Source organism: Artemia sp. Qi Xiang Cuo, chromosome 6 (assembly GCF_049724085.1).
Source record: "Artemia sp. Qi Xiang Cuo chromosome 6, ASM4972408v1, whole genome shotgun sequence".
Taxonomy (NCBI): Eukaryota; Metazoa; Arthropoda; class Branchiopoda; order Anostraca; family Artemiidae; genus Artemia; species Artemia sp. Qi Xiang Cuo.
This window is the reverse complement of record NC_142799.1, coordinates 20,819,555-20,839,432: the sequence shown is the minus strand read 5'-3', so window position 1 is coordinate 20,839,432 and position 19,878 is coordinate 20,819,555. Positions and strand designations below refer to the sequence as shown.

The 19,878-nt window shown below is 34.0% G+C and overlaps 2 protein-coding genes across 3 annotated transcripts in view; one reads left to right on the top strand and one right to left on the bottom strand.

Annotated features, from left to right (window-relative positions):
* Window positions 1-9,382, bottom strand: part of LOC148950970 (cartilage oligomeric matrix protein-like) — a 30,481-nt gene extending 21,099 nt beyond the window's left edge. The window contains exons 1-2 of the mRNA XM_089090328.1: window positions 9,284-9,382; window positions 4,339-4,513 (exon numbers count right to left, since the gene is read on the bottom strand). Of these exons, the coding sequence (XP_088946454.1) occupies window positions 4,339-4,513; window positions 9,284-9,382 (274 nt within the window). The remainder of the gene's footprint in view (window positions 1-4,338; window positions 4,514-9,283) is intronic.
* Window positions 1-19,878, top strand: part of LOC148950969 (zwei Ig domain protein zig-8-like) — a 523,998-nt gene that overhangs the window by 463,247 nt on the left and 40,873 nt on the right. The gene's annotated exons all lie outside the window — the stretch shown is intronic.

Genomic DNA, 19,878 nt, shown 5'->3' with positions numbered 1-19,878 from the left:
TAAAGTATTAAAATCTTACCTAGTTACAAGCAAAAATAGCTTTGGCCTATGACTGTACATAACGCATCCCAAGATTAAACGGTCTTGTTGTTTAACAGACATATTAACAGATTTCATAAAACTGAAAAAATGGAACATTTCCCAAAAAAAGGAGACTCCCAAAGGGTCCATACTTATGTTTATTCTTCAGATTCGCATCTATCATGCGCGTGATAATTATTCCGAATGGGAAGGGCAACGCTGCTAAATATTTTCATGGGCAATGGCTTGAAATATGAAGTTTTTTTCTGGAAAAGTGTCGTGTTTTCCCCTAATACTAGTTTACGAGCTGCGTGTGAAAAAGTCAGCTTGTACCTTGTAAACTCGCGCCGTGTGCTTGAGCCTTTAGGTTTAGTCAAAACTAGTCTTAGGCTTAAGGTATTCCAATTCAGTTGCTCTTGGGTCTGTATATGCATGAAGGAAAATGATTTGTCAATTCCCATTAATAGTAACAAGTGTGAAAATGCAGAAGTCAAATGCGAATCAAAGAGTTCGTGGTAATGAACTGAAAGTAAGTAGCGATGCGGCTCAATACTAACCGAAACTGTAAGAAACAGAGTCTTTTCAAGACCATTCGTTGCAACTTTAATATGAATATAAACAGATCAGGGTCCCTAGATATCTTTTGAACGATCCCACATCAGTGAAAAAGGTAATGGAGCTGAAAAGTGTTGAAAATGCTGTTGTCACAGCCCACCTGTGGTCCCCAAGCCCGATACAAACAAAGATAGTGCTCTACAATGTCCCTAAATCGTTTCTAAACTCGGACCTGATGGAAGCATTGATGAACGAAAAAGATGAATGCATTCCAGTCTCTAGTGTTCATACCCTTGGTCGCGAAACCACTGAAACCTCAAACTTTAAAACTGTGTTGTTTGAGCTTCAAGGACAATTTAATATTGACAAAGTGTTCCTCTTTGGCCAACAAAAATCTTTCAAGCCTTACAAAGAAAAGCCATTACAGTGTACTAAATGTCTAAAGCTTGGGCCCTCAGATAAATACTGCAGAGAGGATTCCAACATATGTAAGATTTGCCTAGGCAAGGACCATAATGAGTCAAACTGTCAATTTGACCCAATATGTACTAATTGTAAGGGCAAACACCAGTCCCTAGATAAAGGAAACTGTCCCAAATATAAACAAAGGGCAGAGATACTAAGAATAGCAAAAGAGCAACAACTTCCAATCCCTTTTGTTGCAATGCAAGTCCCAAGGACGCCAATAGTCCCCCGTCCCCCAACAGGCCCCAGGCCACCAACAGCCCCTGAACCACCAACAGGCCCCAGACACCCAGCCGCCCCCAGGACACCAACAGTTCCCAATGCTTCCCCCAGTGTTGAAAATTTTCAGAATAATTTCATCCGAAATAAAATTAATCCATGGTTCCCCTTGATACCAAGTGCCCCCCATAAAACCCTGAAGAACCCCCTTTCGGAAAATCCTGCGCGAGGGAAGACATCAAGACCGACAAAGCTACCTGGAATTACTCCCCACAGATTTCACACAGTTTCTCCAAATGCTTTGGAAGATGAATCGACAATATACTTTAAATTAGCCAGCTTTACAGTTACCTCTATGCTCATCTCCAATTAGAGTTACCCAATCAGTTGAAATGCATTATTCTGAAGAATTTGGCAAAAACCCACTTCGGCGAGACCATAGTTTCTGAAGCAGAAATTCAAATTGAGAGTGTTTTAAGCCAACATAGGCTGATTGAGTCACAATCAGAATGCCTGACGACTACTTAATGTGTGACTTTTCGTTTTTAACTAATTTATCCCTTTTTAATAAAATTGCTTTTAATTATCCTGATATAGAAAGTAATCAGTATGCCAACCCCATAAGCAGCCCCCCTGGTACCTTAACTCATGCTAGTTGTAATTACCTTGATATTCTTGATTTTGCTACCAATTTGAAGCCAAAACTTGTAAATAATAAATCCCTAAATGTTCTTTGTTTCAACATCAGAAGCATCCGGGATAAGTGGCTCAAGTTGAAAGATTTAATTTCATTCAATGGTGTCTGCCCTTTTGACGTAATAGGACTAACAGAGACATGGCTTTCCGATAATGATGACACTAGTGATTTTTTACTCCCTTGTTACCAAATAATCCATATGCCCAGGAGATTGATAAAGTGTTCTGGGGGTATCTCACTTTACATCCGTTCGAATGTAAATTTTACCAGGCTATCAGAGTGCGAATCTATTTTCTCTACACAAATAAATCTCAGATGTATTTATTCAATACTTTTTAACATAGTTATCGGCCAAAATTCCTATATACTCTCCTTATTTTATAAATCTCCTCCATTTCCGACCTCATGTTTTTGTAATCTGTTTGATGATTTCTCTAATTTTATTAACCTACCCCATAAAAAGGCAATAGTTCTTGGAGACTTTAATTGCAACCTACTCAATGTTGGTAAAAATATTGGATCTGACACTTTTTTTGAATCGTTAACCGCGAGTGGTCTTCTACTCACAATTTTTTCCTCAGTAGAGTCGATCCTGTGAGATCAACTTCAACAATAATTGATAACATTTTTTTATCCACTTACCTGGGAAATGACCTGTCCTCAAATATAATATTTTCGGATCTGTCAGACCATTTTCCTATTTGCTTGTCACTACCTTCGCAACCACTACCTCTACGCTCTATAATTAATATACCAACACCTAAGTAGAGATGGGGGTGCCAGTCCGACGAGTACACCATATATGGGCATAGAACCACGTGTTTTATGGTTTTTGTCAGTGAGAATTTGAAAAACAGGAATTTTGTCACATTTATGGATGGTTCTATGGACTTTCTCAGTGAGAATGAAAAAACAGGAACTTTGTCACATTTATGTCTGTTTTCATGGATGGTTATGTGTGTTGGTCAATTTATTTGATGTTTTTATTAATTTTGTCAGTGAGAATGGAAAAACAGGAACTTTGTCACTTCCTTCCTGTTGTTATTCGAGGCAAATGTTATGAGTTCCCGGGAGATCGCGTGTTTCCAATATTTGTTGTTCAAGCCAAATGTTATGAGTTTCCGGGAAACAGTATTTGTTGTTCAAGCCAAATGTTATGAGTTTCCGGGAAACAGTATTTGTTGTTGTTGTTCAAGCCAAATGTTATGAGTTTCCGGGAAACAGTGTTTGTTGTTGTTGTTCAAGCCAAATGTTATGAGTTTCCGGGAAACAGTATTTGTTGTTGTTGTTCAAGCCAAATGTTATGAGTTTCCAAGGTAATAGTTAGATCCCCCTTCTCAGCCAATCAGAGAGCTTGCTTACATATTAGCGGCGGAGGGAGTATAAGGAGAGGATTTTTGCTATAGTTTTATCAATCTGTGAATAGAATTCACTAAGTTTTTAGTTAGCAGTGTAATAACATGAGTGAACAAGTGGAGTTAGAAATATCCTTTTATTGCAGCTGTTCTATTTGTAAGGGGCATTTTCATGATTTTGAGCATTCACACGAACCTACTGAATGTTTAGACTGCATAGAGGCAGAGACAGATGAGAAGAATCTGGAGGAAACGAGAAGAAAAATTATATGTGACATGGAGAGAAATTTATATCGATTGCAAGTAAGCTCAGATAAAAGAAGGATTGATATGTTAGAAAAGGAGGACCAAAAGAAGGGACTAGTAAAAGAGGGCTTTCTCTATAGTGCAAAAGACAGCAGTGAAAACCCAAAGAAAAATGTACATAGTGCAAGATATAACTCGGATTATTATGATGATTATGCTCTAAGAGAAGAGAAAAAGTGTCCCTTTAAGAGACAACATAAGAGGTCATTCTACGAAAAGGATTTTAAACAACGGAAACCATGGTGGAAGAGTTCCCAAACATGATTTACCGTTAAATCTAATTATTAATATGGATAACGAGTTTTATATTGTAATTGTATAATCAATTTGTTTGTACTATTTTAATTTTCATATAATCGATATATATAGATTGAAGATACTAGCAGAGACTTCTGTACATGAATAGTACAGTTTGATTAAATCACCCCATAGAGTATTATCAGTTCACAACCAAGTCTTCTATCAAAGATAACAAAAAATAATTCATTCTTTCTAATCTTTATTCTCTTGAAATATCGATATTTATAACAGTTTTTAAATATACTACATCAGGTTCAATTATCAGAATATCTATGTCTTCATCCTCTACTACCACTACGTCTACCAGAGGGGGTGGTATACATTCAATTTCAACCTCAGGTTCATCATTTATTCATATATCAATCAATGGAGTGGACCTGTATTCAAATAAATCGCCGCGTACTCCTATTGTAGGCAAACTAGGAGCCAACCGCTCGTCATCCTCTATGCAAAGGCGACCTGAAGGTCCCCGCCATACCAGATCTTCTGACGTATATGAAAGACCATCTTCAGTATAATGTACCTCTAGCACATCATCAGTACCTTTGAAGGCTGTACTAGTACAAAGAAGGACCTCCTCATCAAATGAGAGATCCTAACCAAGCCATAAATCCTAAAATATTGATAGCGCTATGATAAAAAACTAAAGTTTTCTGCGGAAAACCTATATTAGCTCAGATTTAACGGGGAGAGTTTCTTTTCGAACCTATATATCTACCAAAGGTTCAATACCTGAGTTAAACTAAGAGGTTTCAACTTCAGGAAAAAATTACATTTTGACAACATTTGACAATTTACTAAATTTAAAGTTTTGTTTAGTTTCAAAAATGTTTTCTGTCACTCATCATCTTTTAATCATTCACAAACAATACTAAGGAAAACAACTTTCCACGGTTTATCGGTTGTAAATTATTAAGAAGGTTATTATTTCTTTGAAATATGCATTTTACATTTTTAATTTTCATGCTTTTGATAAGTATCTGGTCCTTTTTGTGTAAATTGAAGCTGAATGCTTGTTACAAAATCACTGTTTCAAGTTTTTTTATTTACCAAAAGTGAAGGAAGCTAGAAAATTTGAAAACTTATTTTTACCCGAATATTCATCAGAGCCCAACATAACTACGATCTGAAAACAATAATATAACTTATAGTTGAACAAATTTTTTTTTTAATATCTCTTTTCTGACATCATTCTGAACTTGCAAATTATTATAAGTAGTAACTAATTACTTAATTTTTAATGAACTTATAATTAATTGAACCAACAATCCAAATTTTTTGATACCACAACAATAAATGGCATACGAATATGAATATAAAAAACTACAGCATTTTAAGAAGTACAGAGTTTGGCTCAAGATATTGAATAGAACAACGGACTATGACAAATAGCTTCAGAATCAAAATCTAACCGAGTCAAATAAAGGTCCATCCGTTATTTTTGGATATTCATCCCCCCACCAAACAAGCAGTACAGTTAAAACCTACTTAGAATCTATACTTAGACCGTGAAACTAGAAGAAACTAAATTTTCTGTAAAGTTATGTCTAGCGATATATTTAATTGAGTGACAAAAACTTTTTTCCACAACCCACAAGAGGATATTTTTCAATTAAAAAGTAAAGAGCTGCTACACTAAATCAACGATGAACAGAAATAATGTCGAATAATTTGTCAAACGTAAACCTATATCCAATGATATATTTAATAGAGTGACAAAAACTTTTTCCACAAGAGGTTATTTTTCAATTAAAAGTCAAGAGCTGCTACACTAAATCATAGATGAACAGAAATAATGTCGAATAATTGTTCAAACGTAAACTTATGCCTGATGATATATTTAATACAGTAGTAAGTCTAGCTTTGACAAGAGTGTTAGAACATCTAGAAAGAAGGTATCATATCTAAAAATTAGTATTTTTTTATTACTCCCCCCCCCCAAAACACTTTACAGTCATTTCTTGTTAAAAAAATCTTTATTCATTAATAAATTTCAACGACCATCCTGTTGCAGAATTCCTATCAAGTCAAACAATAAAGCAAAAACGAAAACACCTAAAAAAACCCTAATTTTAAACAGTTTTTGGGAAACAAGGCGAAAATAAAGTGCAATTGGTCCGAAAGTAGCCATAACTCTAAAAATCAGAATTTTAGTAATTATAGATAAATGCAAATGATTGGCTTTATAGGCTGATTCCAAATACATAAATTTCCTTAGGTTTAATGTTATCCGTCAAAAGCCAAAGCCTTGAGAATGTTAGCCTCGACATGTGATTGGTTGCAATTCAATTATTTAGCCAAGCCTTGACCTCCCTAATTAAAGGATAAAAAAGAAAACCTTGGAGACGTATTTTCATCGTATTTTGCGGAAATTCGTTGGAAAAAAACACTGAAAAGCCATACTAAGTTCTATAGGTGTTTGTTTTTCACAATAAATTCCTTTTTCTTGCAAAGCTTTTGACGCAATCATTGAATAAAATAAATTAAAGCATGTGAGTCGTAAATTCATATGATATTGCGTATTTTCGTTGGGAAAAAAAACTAAAAAGCAATATTAACAGCTCTATTTGTGAATTTTTCACTATCATTTCCCTTTTTTCGCCTAGCTAGGACTTTCCTAATTGAAGGATATGAATTAAAACCATGGGAACGTATTTTCATCGTATTTTGCATATTTTCGTTGGAAAAAACATTGAAAAGCCATATTAAGTGCTATATCTGTGAGTTTTTCACTGAAAATTCCTTTTTTTTGCCAAGCCTGTAACCTTCCTACATGACGTATATGACTTTAAATCCATGGAACGTAATTTCGTCGTATTTTGCTAATTTTTTGTGGTTAATAGCAATGAACATACCTACTCAGTGATAGATTTGTAATTTTTTCCCTGAAAATTCCTTTTTCTTGCCAAGCCTTGAACTTCCTAATGGAAGGAAATGAGTTAAAGTCATAGAAACGCATTTTCATCGTATTTTGCGTATTTTTGTAGGAAAAAACACTGAAACGCCATATTCAGAAAGATTCTTGTAAGTTTTCCACCGTCAATTCCTTTTTTGTCGCACAGCCTTGACCATCCTAGTGGGAGAATATGAAATAAAGTCAAGGGTACGAATTTTTATCGTATTTCGCGTATTTTCGTTGGAAAAATCACTGAAAAGCCATATTAAGAGCTATATTTCTTAGTTCTTTAATGAAAATTCCTTTTTTTCGCCGAGCCTTGACATTCATAATTTAAGTATATGAATTAGAACCATGGGAACGTAATTTAGTAATTTTTTGCTAATTTCCGTATGAAAAAAACACTTTAAAGAAATATAATGACCTCTTAATTTGTGACCTTCCATGTCAATTCCTTTTTTTCGCCGTGTATTGGTCGCCCACCTTGCAGGGAGGTAATTTAGAACAATGGGCCAGTATTTAAGTCGGATTATGCGCATTTTCAGTGGAAAAAAACATTTACGATAAATCTTTTGTCATCTCTTTGTGATTTTTTAACAGACCATTCTGTTTTCTGACAAGCTCTGACATCCCTAATTAACGGATAAGAATTCTAATCAAGGTAGAATATTTTCATCGCATTTTACGCATATCCGTTTGAAAAAAACACTGAAAAGCAATATTAAGTGATATATTTGTTAGTTTTTCACTGAAAATTGCTTTTTTTGCCAACCCCTGACATTCCTAATTAAAGTATATGAATTTAGAACCAAGTAAATGTAATTTCATCGTATTTTTTATATTTTAGTTGGAAAAAACACTGAAAGGTCATATTAAGGGCTCTATTTGTGAGTTTTTCACTGAAAATTCCTTTTTTTTGCCAAGCCTTGACCTCCCTAATGAAAGGATATGAATTAGAACCAAGGGAACGTAATTTCATCGTATTTTGCGTATTTCCGTTGGAAAAACCACTAAACAGAAAAGTTCTGACCTAGTTATGTGAGTTTTTCTCTGACAATTCCTTTTTTCGCAACGCAATGGCATCTCTACTTAAAGGAAATGAATAAGAAAAATCGGAACATATTTTAAGCTTATATTCGTTGGAAAAAACATTGAAAGCCAGTAAATAAGATATCATTATGAGTTTTTCTCTGACAATTTTTTTTCTGCGAAGCTGTGACCTCCCTAATTAAAGGATACGAATTAGATTCATGGAAACGTAATTTCATCGTATTTTGCGCATTTCCGTTGGAAAAAAACACTGAAAAGCCATATTAAGAGCTATATTTGTGAGTTTTTCACTGACAATTCCTTTTTTTGCCAAGCCCTGGCAGTCATAATTAAAGGATATTAGTTTAGAACAAAGAACAGATAATTTAATCATATTTTTCGAATTTTCGTTGGAAAAAAACACTGAAAGGCCGTATTTATGGCTATATTTTCGAGTTTTTCAATGAGAATTCCTTTTTTTTGCCAAGTCGTGACCCACTTAATTGAAGGATAGGAAATAGAACCAAGGAAACGTAATTTCATCTTATTTTGCATGTTATTATTGGAAAAAAACACTGAAAAGCTATATTATGGGCTAATTTGTGAGTTTTTCACCGACAATTCCTTTCTAGCCAGGCTTTTATATTCAATTGAACATAGTTCATTATATTCGACATATTTTTGATTGGAAAACACACCGAAAGGTCATATTATTTGAACTTACATCAAACGTTGGAGAGCTTACATTTGAAAAATTACCCATTATTTGCATATATTGTTCAAAATTTTAACCTATACGGATTTCTAAAACTTCAAAACCAAGAAATATACAAACTTAACGATTATCTATTCGCGAAAATCTTAATAGGTCACGCTATTAGAACAATAATAACCTCTCTATCTATGGCTCAGAGGGAACGGATTCAAAACAATACTTCATACATCATTTGATCTAATTTAAACAAACGTGACATTTACTATACAGATTAAAACCAGAAAACACCAGAAACGCTTAAAAATAAGAAAAAAGGGAATTGCAATCAATCTTGTGTCAAAGCGCTCGCGCTGTCTAAGTAAAGAATGATGCTGAACATGAAATGTTGTTAGGTTTTTCTACATAGCCAGACACTTCATATAGAAGGTGTTGTCATAGAAATTTCAAAACAGGCTCATTTGATTTGAAATTAAAGTGGATAATGCCCAATTCACAGGAGGGGTATGAAAACTATGGTTTTTAACAACGATATGCAAGACTAGAAAAAAAAGTCTTTAGGAGTTACCCCCCCCTTCCACCTCAACCTTCTCTCTTGAAATCACCACACCCCCATAACCTCCAAACTCCAATTTTCCAGAGGATTATAAACTCCCCCCCCCAAACACAAAATTTCTAGGAACGTTTCATCATCATATTTAAATATTTTCGCAGGAAAACCTGCTTACCGAACCGCTAGTGCTACCTAATTTAAGAACTATGGGACCACGATATGTTCTTTTTGGTTTTTTCATCACAGCCAGGGTCCTTCGTATAGAAGGAGTCATCTCAAAACTTTGAAAAGGACTCATTTGATTTGAAATTAAAGTGGATAGTGACCAATTCACAGGAGGGGGGCGTGAAAACTATGGTTTTTAACTATGATATGCAAGACTAGAAAGAAAAGTCTTTAGGAGTGGGGCTGCCCATCACCTCAACCCTCGCTCTTGACATCCCCCCCTAAAGTTGAAATCTAATCTAAACTAGCATAACCACAAAATTAAACAATATTGCATAGAAATACCAAAACCATAGGTTAGGCTATGTCAGCTTAGGTTCGAAGTTAGCTTTCTCCTCTTTTAAGTTAGGTTCTATTAGGTTAGCTTATCAAGCGCGCTCTTGTTAAGCTAACCTAATATAACCTAACTTAAACGAGGAGAAAGCTAACGTCGAACCAAACCTGACATAGCCTAACCTATGGTTTTGGTATTTCTATGCAATATTGTGTAATTTTGTGGTTATGCTAATTTAGACTAGACTTCAACTTTAGGGGGGGGGGGATTTCAAGAGAAAGGGTTGAGGTGATGGGCAGCCCTACTCCTAAAGACTTTTCTTTCTAGTCTTGCATATCATGGTTAAAAACCATAGTTTTCACGCCCCCCTCCTGTGAATTGGGGATTATCCACTTTAATTTCAAATCAAATGAGTCCTTTTCAAAGTTTTGCGATGACTCCTTCTATACGAAGTGCCCTGGCTATGATGAAAAAACCAAAAACAACATATTGTAGTCACATAGTTCTTAACTTAGGTAGCACTAGCGCTTCGGTAAGCAGGTTTTCCAGCGAAAATATTTAAATATGATGAAGATACGTTCCTAGAAATTTTGTGTTTGGGGAGGATTTTAAAATCCTCTGGAAAATTTGAGTTTAGGGGTATGGGGGTGTGGTGATTTCAAGAGCGATGGTTGAGGTGGAAGGGGGGTAACTCCTAAAGACTTTTCTTTCTAGTCTTGCATATCGTTGTTAAAAACCATAGTTTTCATACCCCTCCTGTGAATTGGGCATTATCCACTTTAATTTCAAATCAAATGAGCCTGTTTTGAAGTTTCTATGACAACACCTTCTATATGAAGTGTCCGGCTATGTAGAAAAACCTAAACAACATTTTATGTTCCACATCATTCTTTACTTAGACAGCGCTAGCGCTTCGACACAAGATTGATTGCAATTCCCTTTTTTCTTATTTTTATGCGTTTCTGGTCTTTTCTGGTTTTAATCTGCATTGGAAATGCCACGTTTGTCGCAATTAGACCAAATGATGTATGAAGTAATGTTTTGAATCCGTTCCCTCTGAGCCATAGATAGAGAGGTTATTATTGTTGTAATAGCGTGACCTATTAAGATTTTCGCGAATAGATAATCGTTAAGTTCGTATATTTCTGGGTTTTGAAGTTTTAGAAATCCGTATAGGTTAAAATTTTGAACAATATATGCAAATAATGGGTAGTTCTTCAAATGTAAGCTCTCCAACGTTTGATGTAAGTTCAAATAATATGACCTTTTGGTGTGTTTTCCAATCAAAATATGTAGAATATAATGAACTATGTTCCATTGAATATAAAAGCCTGGCTAAGACGATTTGTTGGTGAAAAACTCACAAATTAGCCCTTAATATAGCTTTTCAGTGTTTTTTCATACAGTAACATGCAAAATATTATGAAATTACGTTCCAATGGTTCTAACTTCTATCCTATAAGTAATGGTGTCACGACTTGACAAAAAAATGGAATTTACATTGAAAAATTCACAAATATAGCACTTAATATAGCTTTTCAGTGTTTTTTTCCAACGAAAATATGACAAATATGATGAAATTGCCTGTCCTTGGTTCTAAATTCATATCCTTTAATTAGGAATGTCAGGAATTGGCAAAAAAAAAGGAATTGTCAGTGAAAAACTCACAAATTTAGCTCTTAATATGGCTTTTCTGTGTTTTTTTTCCAACGGATATGCTCAAAATACGATAAAATTACCTTTCCATGAATCTAATTCGTATCCTTTAATTAGGGAGGTCACAGCGTCGCAAAAAAAGAATTTTCAGTGAAAAACTCACAAATATAGCTCTTAATATGGCTTTCAATGTTTTTTCCAACGAAAATGCGCAAAATACGATGAAATTACGTTTCGTTGGTTCTAATTCATATCCTTCAATTAGGGATGTCAAGGCTTGGCGAAAAAAAGGAATTTTCAGTGAAGAACTCACAAATATAGGTCTTAATATGGCTTTTCAGTGTTTTTTTCCAACGGAAATACGCAAAATACGATGAAATTACGTTCCCTTGGTTCTAATTCATATCCTTTAATTATGGAGGTCAAGGCTTGGCAAAAAAAGGAATTTTCAGTGAAAAACTCACAAATATAGCCCTTAATATGGCTTTTCAGTGTTTTTTACAACGAAAATACGCAAAATATGATGAAATTACGTTTCCTTGGTTCTAAATTCATATCTTTTATTTAGGAATGTCAAGACATGGCAAAAAAGGAATTTTCAGTTAAAAACTCTCAAATATAGCTCTGAATCTGTCTTTTCATTGTTTTTTTTCCAACATATTGTATCAATCTGCTGTGAATTGTTCTGTCATTTAATATCATTAGTATCGATTCCGACAGCAGTATTAAAAGTGTCATAATATAGACAAGTATTATAACATCTCAAACAAATATCTCTAGTTTTTTCTTTTCAATGTTTTTTTCCAACGATAATATAAACAATACGATTAAATTATGTGTCCTTGGTTTTAATTAATATCCTTCAATTACGGATGTCAAGGCTTGGAAAAAAAAGGAATTGTCAGTGAAAAACTCACAAATACAGCTCTTAATATGGCTTTTCAGTGTTTTTTTAAAAATAAAATATTCAAAATAAAACGAAAATACGTTTCCATGGTTCTAATTCATATTCTTTCATTAGGGAGGTCATAGCTAGGCAGAAAAAAGAATGTAAGGAGAAAAATTCTAAAATTTATGACTTAATATGGCCTCTCAGGGTTTTTACCAAAGGAAATACGCAAAATACGATGAAAATACTTCCCCAAGGCATTAATTCATACCCTCCCATTAGGATGGTCAAAGCTTGGCAGAAAATGGAATTGATAGTGAAAAATTCACAAAAATATCACTTAATATGGCCTTTCAGTGTTTTTTTCCAACGGATTTTCGCAATATACGATGAAAATACGTTCCTATGATATTATTTCATTTCCTTCCATTAGGGAGGTCATGGCTTTGCGAAAAACATGGAAATTTAATAGAAAAACACAAAAATATCTCTTTGAATATTGCTGTTCAGTGTTTTTTCCATCGGGTTTACGCAATTTACTTTTAAAATCCTTTTACGTGACTTTCTTTCACATCTTTCCTTTAGTGAGGTCAAGGTTTGGCAAAAAATTGGAATTGTAATATATAAACTCACAAAAATATAACTTAATTATGATAATCGTTGTTTTTTTCCAACGAATATACGCAAAATAATATGAAAAAACGTTTCCATGGTTCTAATTCATATCCTTCAATTAGGGAGGTCAAGGCTTGGCAAAAAATGGAATTTGCAGTGAACAACTCACAAGTCAGGCTAGCATTCTTAAGTATGGCTTTTCAGATGTTATTAAACCTAACGAAATTATGTATGGAATCAGCGTATAAAGCTATCGTTTCCATGTATCTATAATTACTAAAATTCTGTTTTTTAGAGTTATGGTTACTTTCGGACCAATTGACTTACTTTCGACTTGTTTCCCAAAAACTGTTTAAAATTAGGGTTTTTTTAGGTGTTTTCGTTTTTACTTTATTGTTTGACTTGATAGGAATTCTGTACAGGATGGTCGTTGAAATTTCTTAATGACTAAAGATTTTTTTAACAAGAAATGACTCTAAAGTGTTTTGGGGGGAGTAATAAAAAAATACTAATTTTTAGATATGATACCATCTTTCTAGATGTTCTAACACACTTGTCAAAGCTAGACTTACTACTCTATTAGAAATATCATTATGCATAAGTTTACGTTTGAACAATTATTCGACATTATTTCTGTTCATCTTTGATTTAGTGTAGCAACTCTTTACTTTTAATTGAAAAATAACCTCTTGTGGAAAAAGTTTTGTCACTGTTAAATATACCATTAGATATAGGTTTAAGTTTGACATATTATTTGACATTATTTCTGTTCATCTCTGACTTAGTGCAGCAGCTATTTACTTTTTACTCAAAAAATATCCTCTTGTAGGTTGTGGAATAAAAGTTTCTGTAAATTTAATAAGTCTATCGCTAGACATAACTTTACATAAAATTTAATTTCTTCTATTTTCACTGTCTATGTATAGATTCTAAGTAGGTTTTAACTGCACTGCTTGTGTGGTGGGGGGATGAATAACCAAAAAGAGCGGATGGACCTTTATTTGACTCGGTTAGATTTTGATTCTGAAGCTATTTGTCATAGCCCGTTGTTCTATCCAATTTCATGAGCCAAACTCTGAGTTTAAGTTAGGTTAGATTAGGTTAGCTTATCATGAGCGCTCATTAGGTATTAGGTATAATTTTATTTGCTATAGTAATAAAAAAATACTAATTTTTAGATATGATACCTTCTTTCTAGATGTTCTAACACACTTGTCAAAGCTAGACTTACTACTCTATTAGATATATCATTATGCATAAGTTTACGTTTTAACAATTATTGGACATTATTTCTGTTCATCTATGATTTAGTGTAGCAACTCTTTACTTTTTACTTGAAAAATATCCTCTTGTGGAAAAAGTTTTTGTCACTCTATTAAATTTACCATTAGATATAGGTTTACGTTGGACATATTATTCGACATTATTTCTGTTCATCTCTGACTTAGTGTAGCAGCTCTTTACTTTTTACTTGAAAAATATCCTCTTGTGGGTTGTGGAAAAAGTTTCTGTCACTCTAATAAGTCTATCGTTAGACATAACTTTACAGAAAATTTAGTTTCTTCTAGTTTCACGGTCTAAGTATAGATTCTAAGTAGGTTTTAACTGCACTGCTTGTTTGGTGGGGGGATGAATAACGAAAAATAGCGGATGGACCTTTATTTGACTCGGTAAGATTTTGATTCTGAAGCTATTTGTCATAGTCCGTTGTTCTATTCAATTTCATTTAGTTTCTTCTAGTTTCACGGTCTAAGTATAGATTCTAAGTAGGTTTTAACTGCACAGCTTGTTTGGTGGGGGGATGAATAACCAAAAATAGCGGATGGACCTTTATTTGACTCGGTTAGATTTTGATTCTGAAGCTATTTGTCATAGTCCGTTGTTCTATTCAATTTCATGAGCCAAACTCTGTACTTTTTAAAATGTTGTAGTTTTTTATATTCTTTTTCGTTTGCCATTTATTCTTGTGGTATCAAAAAATTTGGATTGTTGGTTCAATTAATTATAAGTTCATTAAAAATTAAGTAATTAGTTACTACTTATAATAATTTGCAAGTTCCAAATGATGTCAGAAAAGAGATATTTAAAAAAAATTGTTCAACTATAAGTATTATTATTGTTTTCAGATCGTAGTTAGGTTGGGCTCTGAAGAATATTCGGGTAAAAAGAATTTTTCAAATTTTCTATCTTCCTTCAATTGTGGTAAATGAAAAAACTTGAAACTGTGATTTTGTAACAAGCCTTCAGCTTCAATTTACAACAAAAGGGCAAGATACATATCAAAAGCATGAAAATAGGAAAAGTAAAATGCATACTTAAAATAAATAATATCATTCTTAATAATTTAAAATCGATAAACCGTTGGAAATTGTTTTTTTATCATTGTTTGTGTATGATAAAAATATGATGAATGACCGAAAATATTTTTGAAAATAAACAAAAATTTAAAATTAGCAAATTGTCAAATTTTGTCAAAATGTAATTTTTTCCCGAGGTTGAAACCTCTTAGTTTAACTCAGGTATTGAACCTTTGGTAGATACATTGGTTCGAAAATAAACTATCCCCGTAAAATCTGAACTAATATAGGTTTTCCGCAGGAAACTCTAGTTTTTGATCTTAGCGTTATCAATCTCTTAGGATGTATGGCATGGTTGGGATCTGCTAGAAGTACATTATACGGAAGATGGTCTGTCGTATACGTCAGAAGATCTGGTACGGCGGGGTCCTTCTGGTCGTCTTTGCATAGAGGATGACGAGCGGTTGGCTCCTAGTTTGCCTACAAAAGGAGTACGTGGCAATTTATTTAAATGCAGACCCACCCCATTGATTGATATATCAATAAATGATGAAGATGGTGTTCAATTACTTAAACCGAAGGTTGAATGTATACCATCCCCTCTGTGTAATATAGCAATGCTGGAAGATCGTGATAGTGTCTTAGAAATAATTGAACCTGAAATTATGTATTTAAAAACTGTTATAAATATCGATATTTCAAGAGAATAAAGATTAGAAAGAATGAATTATTTTTTTTTATCTTTGATAGAAAACTTCGTTGTGGTCTCATAATACTCTATGAGGTGATTTAATCAAACTGAACTATTCATGTACAGAAGTCTCTGCTGGTATCCGCACTCTATATATATCTAGTATATGAAAATTAAAATAGTACAAACAAATTTATTGTATGATTACAATATAAAACTCATTACACATATTAATAATTAGATTTAACGGTAAATCATATATGAGAACTCTTCCACCAGGGTTTCCGTTGTTTAAAATCCTTTTCGTAGAATGACCTCTTATGTTGCCTCTTAAAGGCCCACTTTTTCTCTTCTCTTAGAGCATAATCATCATAAGAATCCGAGTTATATCTTGCACTATACACATTTTTCTTTGGGTTTTCACTGCTGTCTTTTACACTATAGAGATAGCCCTCTTTTACCGATCTTTTCCTTTGATCTTCCTTTTTGACCATATCAATCCTTCTTTTATCTGAGCTTAATTGCAATCAGTATAGATTTTTATCCATGTCAGATATAATTTTTCTTCTCCTTTCCTCCAGATTCTTCTCATCTGTCTCTGCCTCTTTGAAGCCTGAACATTCAGTAGGTTCATGAGAATGTTTAAAATCGTGAAAAATTCCTTTATCAACAGAACAGTGGCAATAAAAGGATATTTCTAACTCAACTTGTTCACTCATGTTATTACACTGCTAACTAAAAACTTAGTGAATTCTATTCACAGACTAATTAAACTATAGCAAAAATCATTTTCTTATAGTCTCTCCGCCGCTAATATGTAAACAAAGCCCTCTAATTTGCTGAGAAAGAAACACGTAATCTAACTGTTTCCCGGAAACTCATAACATTTGGCTTGAACAACAACAACAAAAACTGTTTCCCAGAAATTCATAACATCTGCCTTGAACCACAATAGGAAGGAAGTGTCATTAACTTTGCCTCGAACAACAACAAGAAGGAAATGTCATTAACTTTGCCCGGAAACGATTTGGTTAATGACTCAATAATCCATGAAAGTGACAAAATTCCTGTTTTTCAAATTTTCACTGACAAAAATCCATCCATCCATCCATAAATGTGAGAAAATTTCTGTTTTTTCAAATTCTCACTACAAAATCCATAAAAACAGACATAAATGTGAGAAAGTTCCTGTTTTTTCAAATTTTCACTGATAAAAACCCTAAAAACATACAAAAATATGACAAAGTTCCTGTTTTTTCAAATTCTCACTGACAAAACCATAAAAACATACATAAATGTGACAAAGTTCCTGTTTTTTCAAATTCTCACTGACAAAAACCATAAAACATCCATGAAAAACATCAAGTAAATTCACCAACACACATAATCATCCATGAATTATGTAAAAAAAGTTATAGGTGGCAGCAGGGGTGAGGGGTGGGAGTAGCACCTCGCCTTCTACTTTAGTTCAGGTACTGGTGCATTATACGGGCACTTTTAAAAAGTCAAGTTTGTTTAATGCTAATGAAACAAAATAAAATAGGATGAATATATAATAGTTTATAAACAAATTTGGGCTATATATTTGCGCATTAGGGAATGGGGGTAAAGCATACCATATATTAAATACATAACCTAACCTAGGTACCTCCCCCCCTAAACCCCCAAAAACAACAGTTTAAATATCGTAAACAGAATGAAAACTACTCTTTGCATTCCATTGCTCAATAGCGGTCTCTTGAAAATAACCAGTCTGGCGGGTTTCGTCTCTAAAAGTGGTATAATAAGTATATAAAAGTGTACGTTTAACGCACCAGTACCTTAGTTCAACATTATTGAAAGCTTTTAGTCGAAAGCGATTTTGTTTAGCTAATTTTGAGCCCAACACAGCTTATTACAGTCATTTTCAATTTGTTTTCAATACTGACGGCCAATAAGAAGAAGAATGGTTTTCACTGGTCTCGGTGATGAAAATCAATAGAAATCGATTGTAATAAGCTATATTGAATACGAGATAAATCATTTGGACAATTACGTCTGTACAAGAGCAAAGTTGACCTTGATTTTCCTTCTTATTTTGGTTATTCAACAATATTCTAATGAACATAATTATTTATTTTTCTAATAGAATAAACCAGTACATTTTGCTTCAAATTTATCATTCGATTGTTTACTAAAAACTGTTTGATATTAATTATCGTTTTTTGTGCCCAATATAACGTTACTGTCTATAATTATAAAAATTTATTTTGCTAATATGTTATATTGGCTTTGTTATGTCTTGTGTTATTGCTGATAAAACTAGATATGGGCTATGAATAAAACTTGTTAAATGCGTGTTGCAAGATTTTCAAACCAATTTCTTGTCTTCTGCTTCTGAATTACGAGCTTGACGCTAAAATCATGTAAAAACCCTTATATCGTTCATAAAACTTGTTTTTTGACGACAAATTCAACTCAGACATTAAATGTCGTAATATCGCGTATGCTTGTTTCCTAACGAATAGCTCGTAGTTGTTCTTAACTCACCTTTTGTCGTCTTTTATTACTTGTTTTCATTCACAATTATTACTCGCACATGAATTCCCCACCCATCCACCTTTTGTTCTAGTAGGAATATGAAAGATATCTTTTATGTTATCAAATAAAAAATCTGGCACGTCTGTTCTCGCAATTAGACCCCAAAGCCGCACCTAAAAGGCGGCGGCACGCCCCCGAAAAAAAACGGTAGCGCGCCACCGAGCTTGCATCAGCGCGCAGACGCCGCCGCTGATTCTCTCGGCAGTGGCGGCACTACTACGCCGCCGTTTTTTTCTCTCTTTTTTGGATATCAATGTCAACCTCCAGGCTTCAACCGTCATCCTGGCTAATCTGTTTCTTAAAAATAAATACTGTCATCTTGGTCTCGCCATGTATATCGGTTCATAGGAAGGAGAAGAAGAAATTTTTCTTGAAACAAAAATTCTACCTTCCACTTTAAAATTCTTTTCATTTTTCTTTCTTATTTTTCGGATGAAAAGAGGTAGGTAAAAGAGCATTAGGCAATTCAGGATGTTGTCATAGGCAGCGCAATCGAGCTGTCTAAGTAAAGAACGATGTTGGCACAATGTATTATTTTATTTTTTTTTTGTTTGCCATACCAGGGCAATTCGTATCGAAGGAGTTGTCGTAGAAACTTCAAAAAGGGCTCATTCGATTGGAAATTGGAATAACTAGCGCCCTTTTTAATAGTTGAAAGTGATTAGAAGGCAGCTAACACCCCTACCACGCCCACCGTTTCCCCAAACACATCCAATCAAAATTTTAAGATAGCCATTTTGTTCAGAGTAACTGATTTCAAGAGAGAAAATATGTTTTTTGAGGAGGTTACTCCCCCACAACCCTTAGGGCAAGGGTTTTGTAGTTATGCCCTGGAGGTATATAAGAACGATGTTGGCACAATGCCATTTGTAATAGTCGAAAATGATTGGAAGGCAACTAACACCCCTTCCATGCCCACCATTTCCCGAAACACATACAATAAAAATTTTGATATATCCATTTTGTTTAACGTAATTGAAAGTTCTGGAAATTAGGTCTTAGAGGATGACAGCCACCCTCACAGCCCTTAGGGTAAGGGTTGTAATTTATGCCCTGGGGGCATATACGGTATTTATAGAAAGCGTTGTCGTAGAAACTCAAAAAGGGATCATTAGTTTGGAAATCGAAAAGCCTAGTGCCCTTTTTAATAATCGAAAGTGATTGGAAGGCTTGACATTTTTATAGTAGAGATCGATGTGGGTATAATGTATTATTTTTTTTGTTGTTGTTGTTGTTTAGACCAGGGCACTTCGTATCGAAGGAGTTGTCGTAGGAACTTCGAAAAGGGCTCATTCGATTGAAAAAAGAGAGGGCTGATGTCCTTTTTAATAGTCGAAAGTGATTGGAGGGAAACTGATCCCCCTTCAACCCCCACCCACCCTTTTGCCTTTATGTTTAAGAAGTAAATGCTGCCTTAAGATTAAATCAAAATGCACTGTGTTTATGCTAATTCCCAATAAGGTATCTCAGCAGTATCCCAAGAATGACTGAGGGTATTATGTTCAAACTTTCAGGGCTTCTTCTGCTCTTAAAATTTGACCAA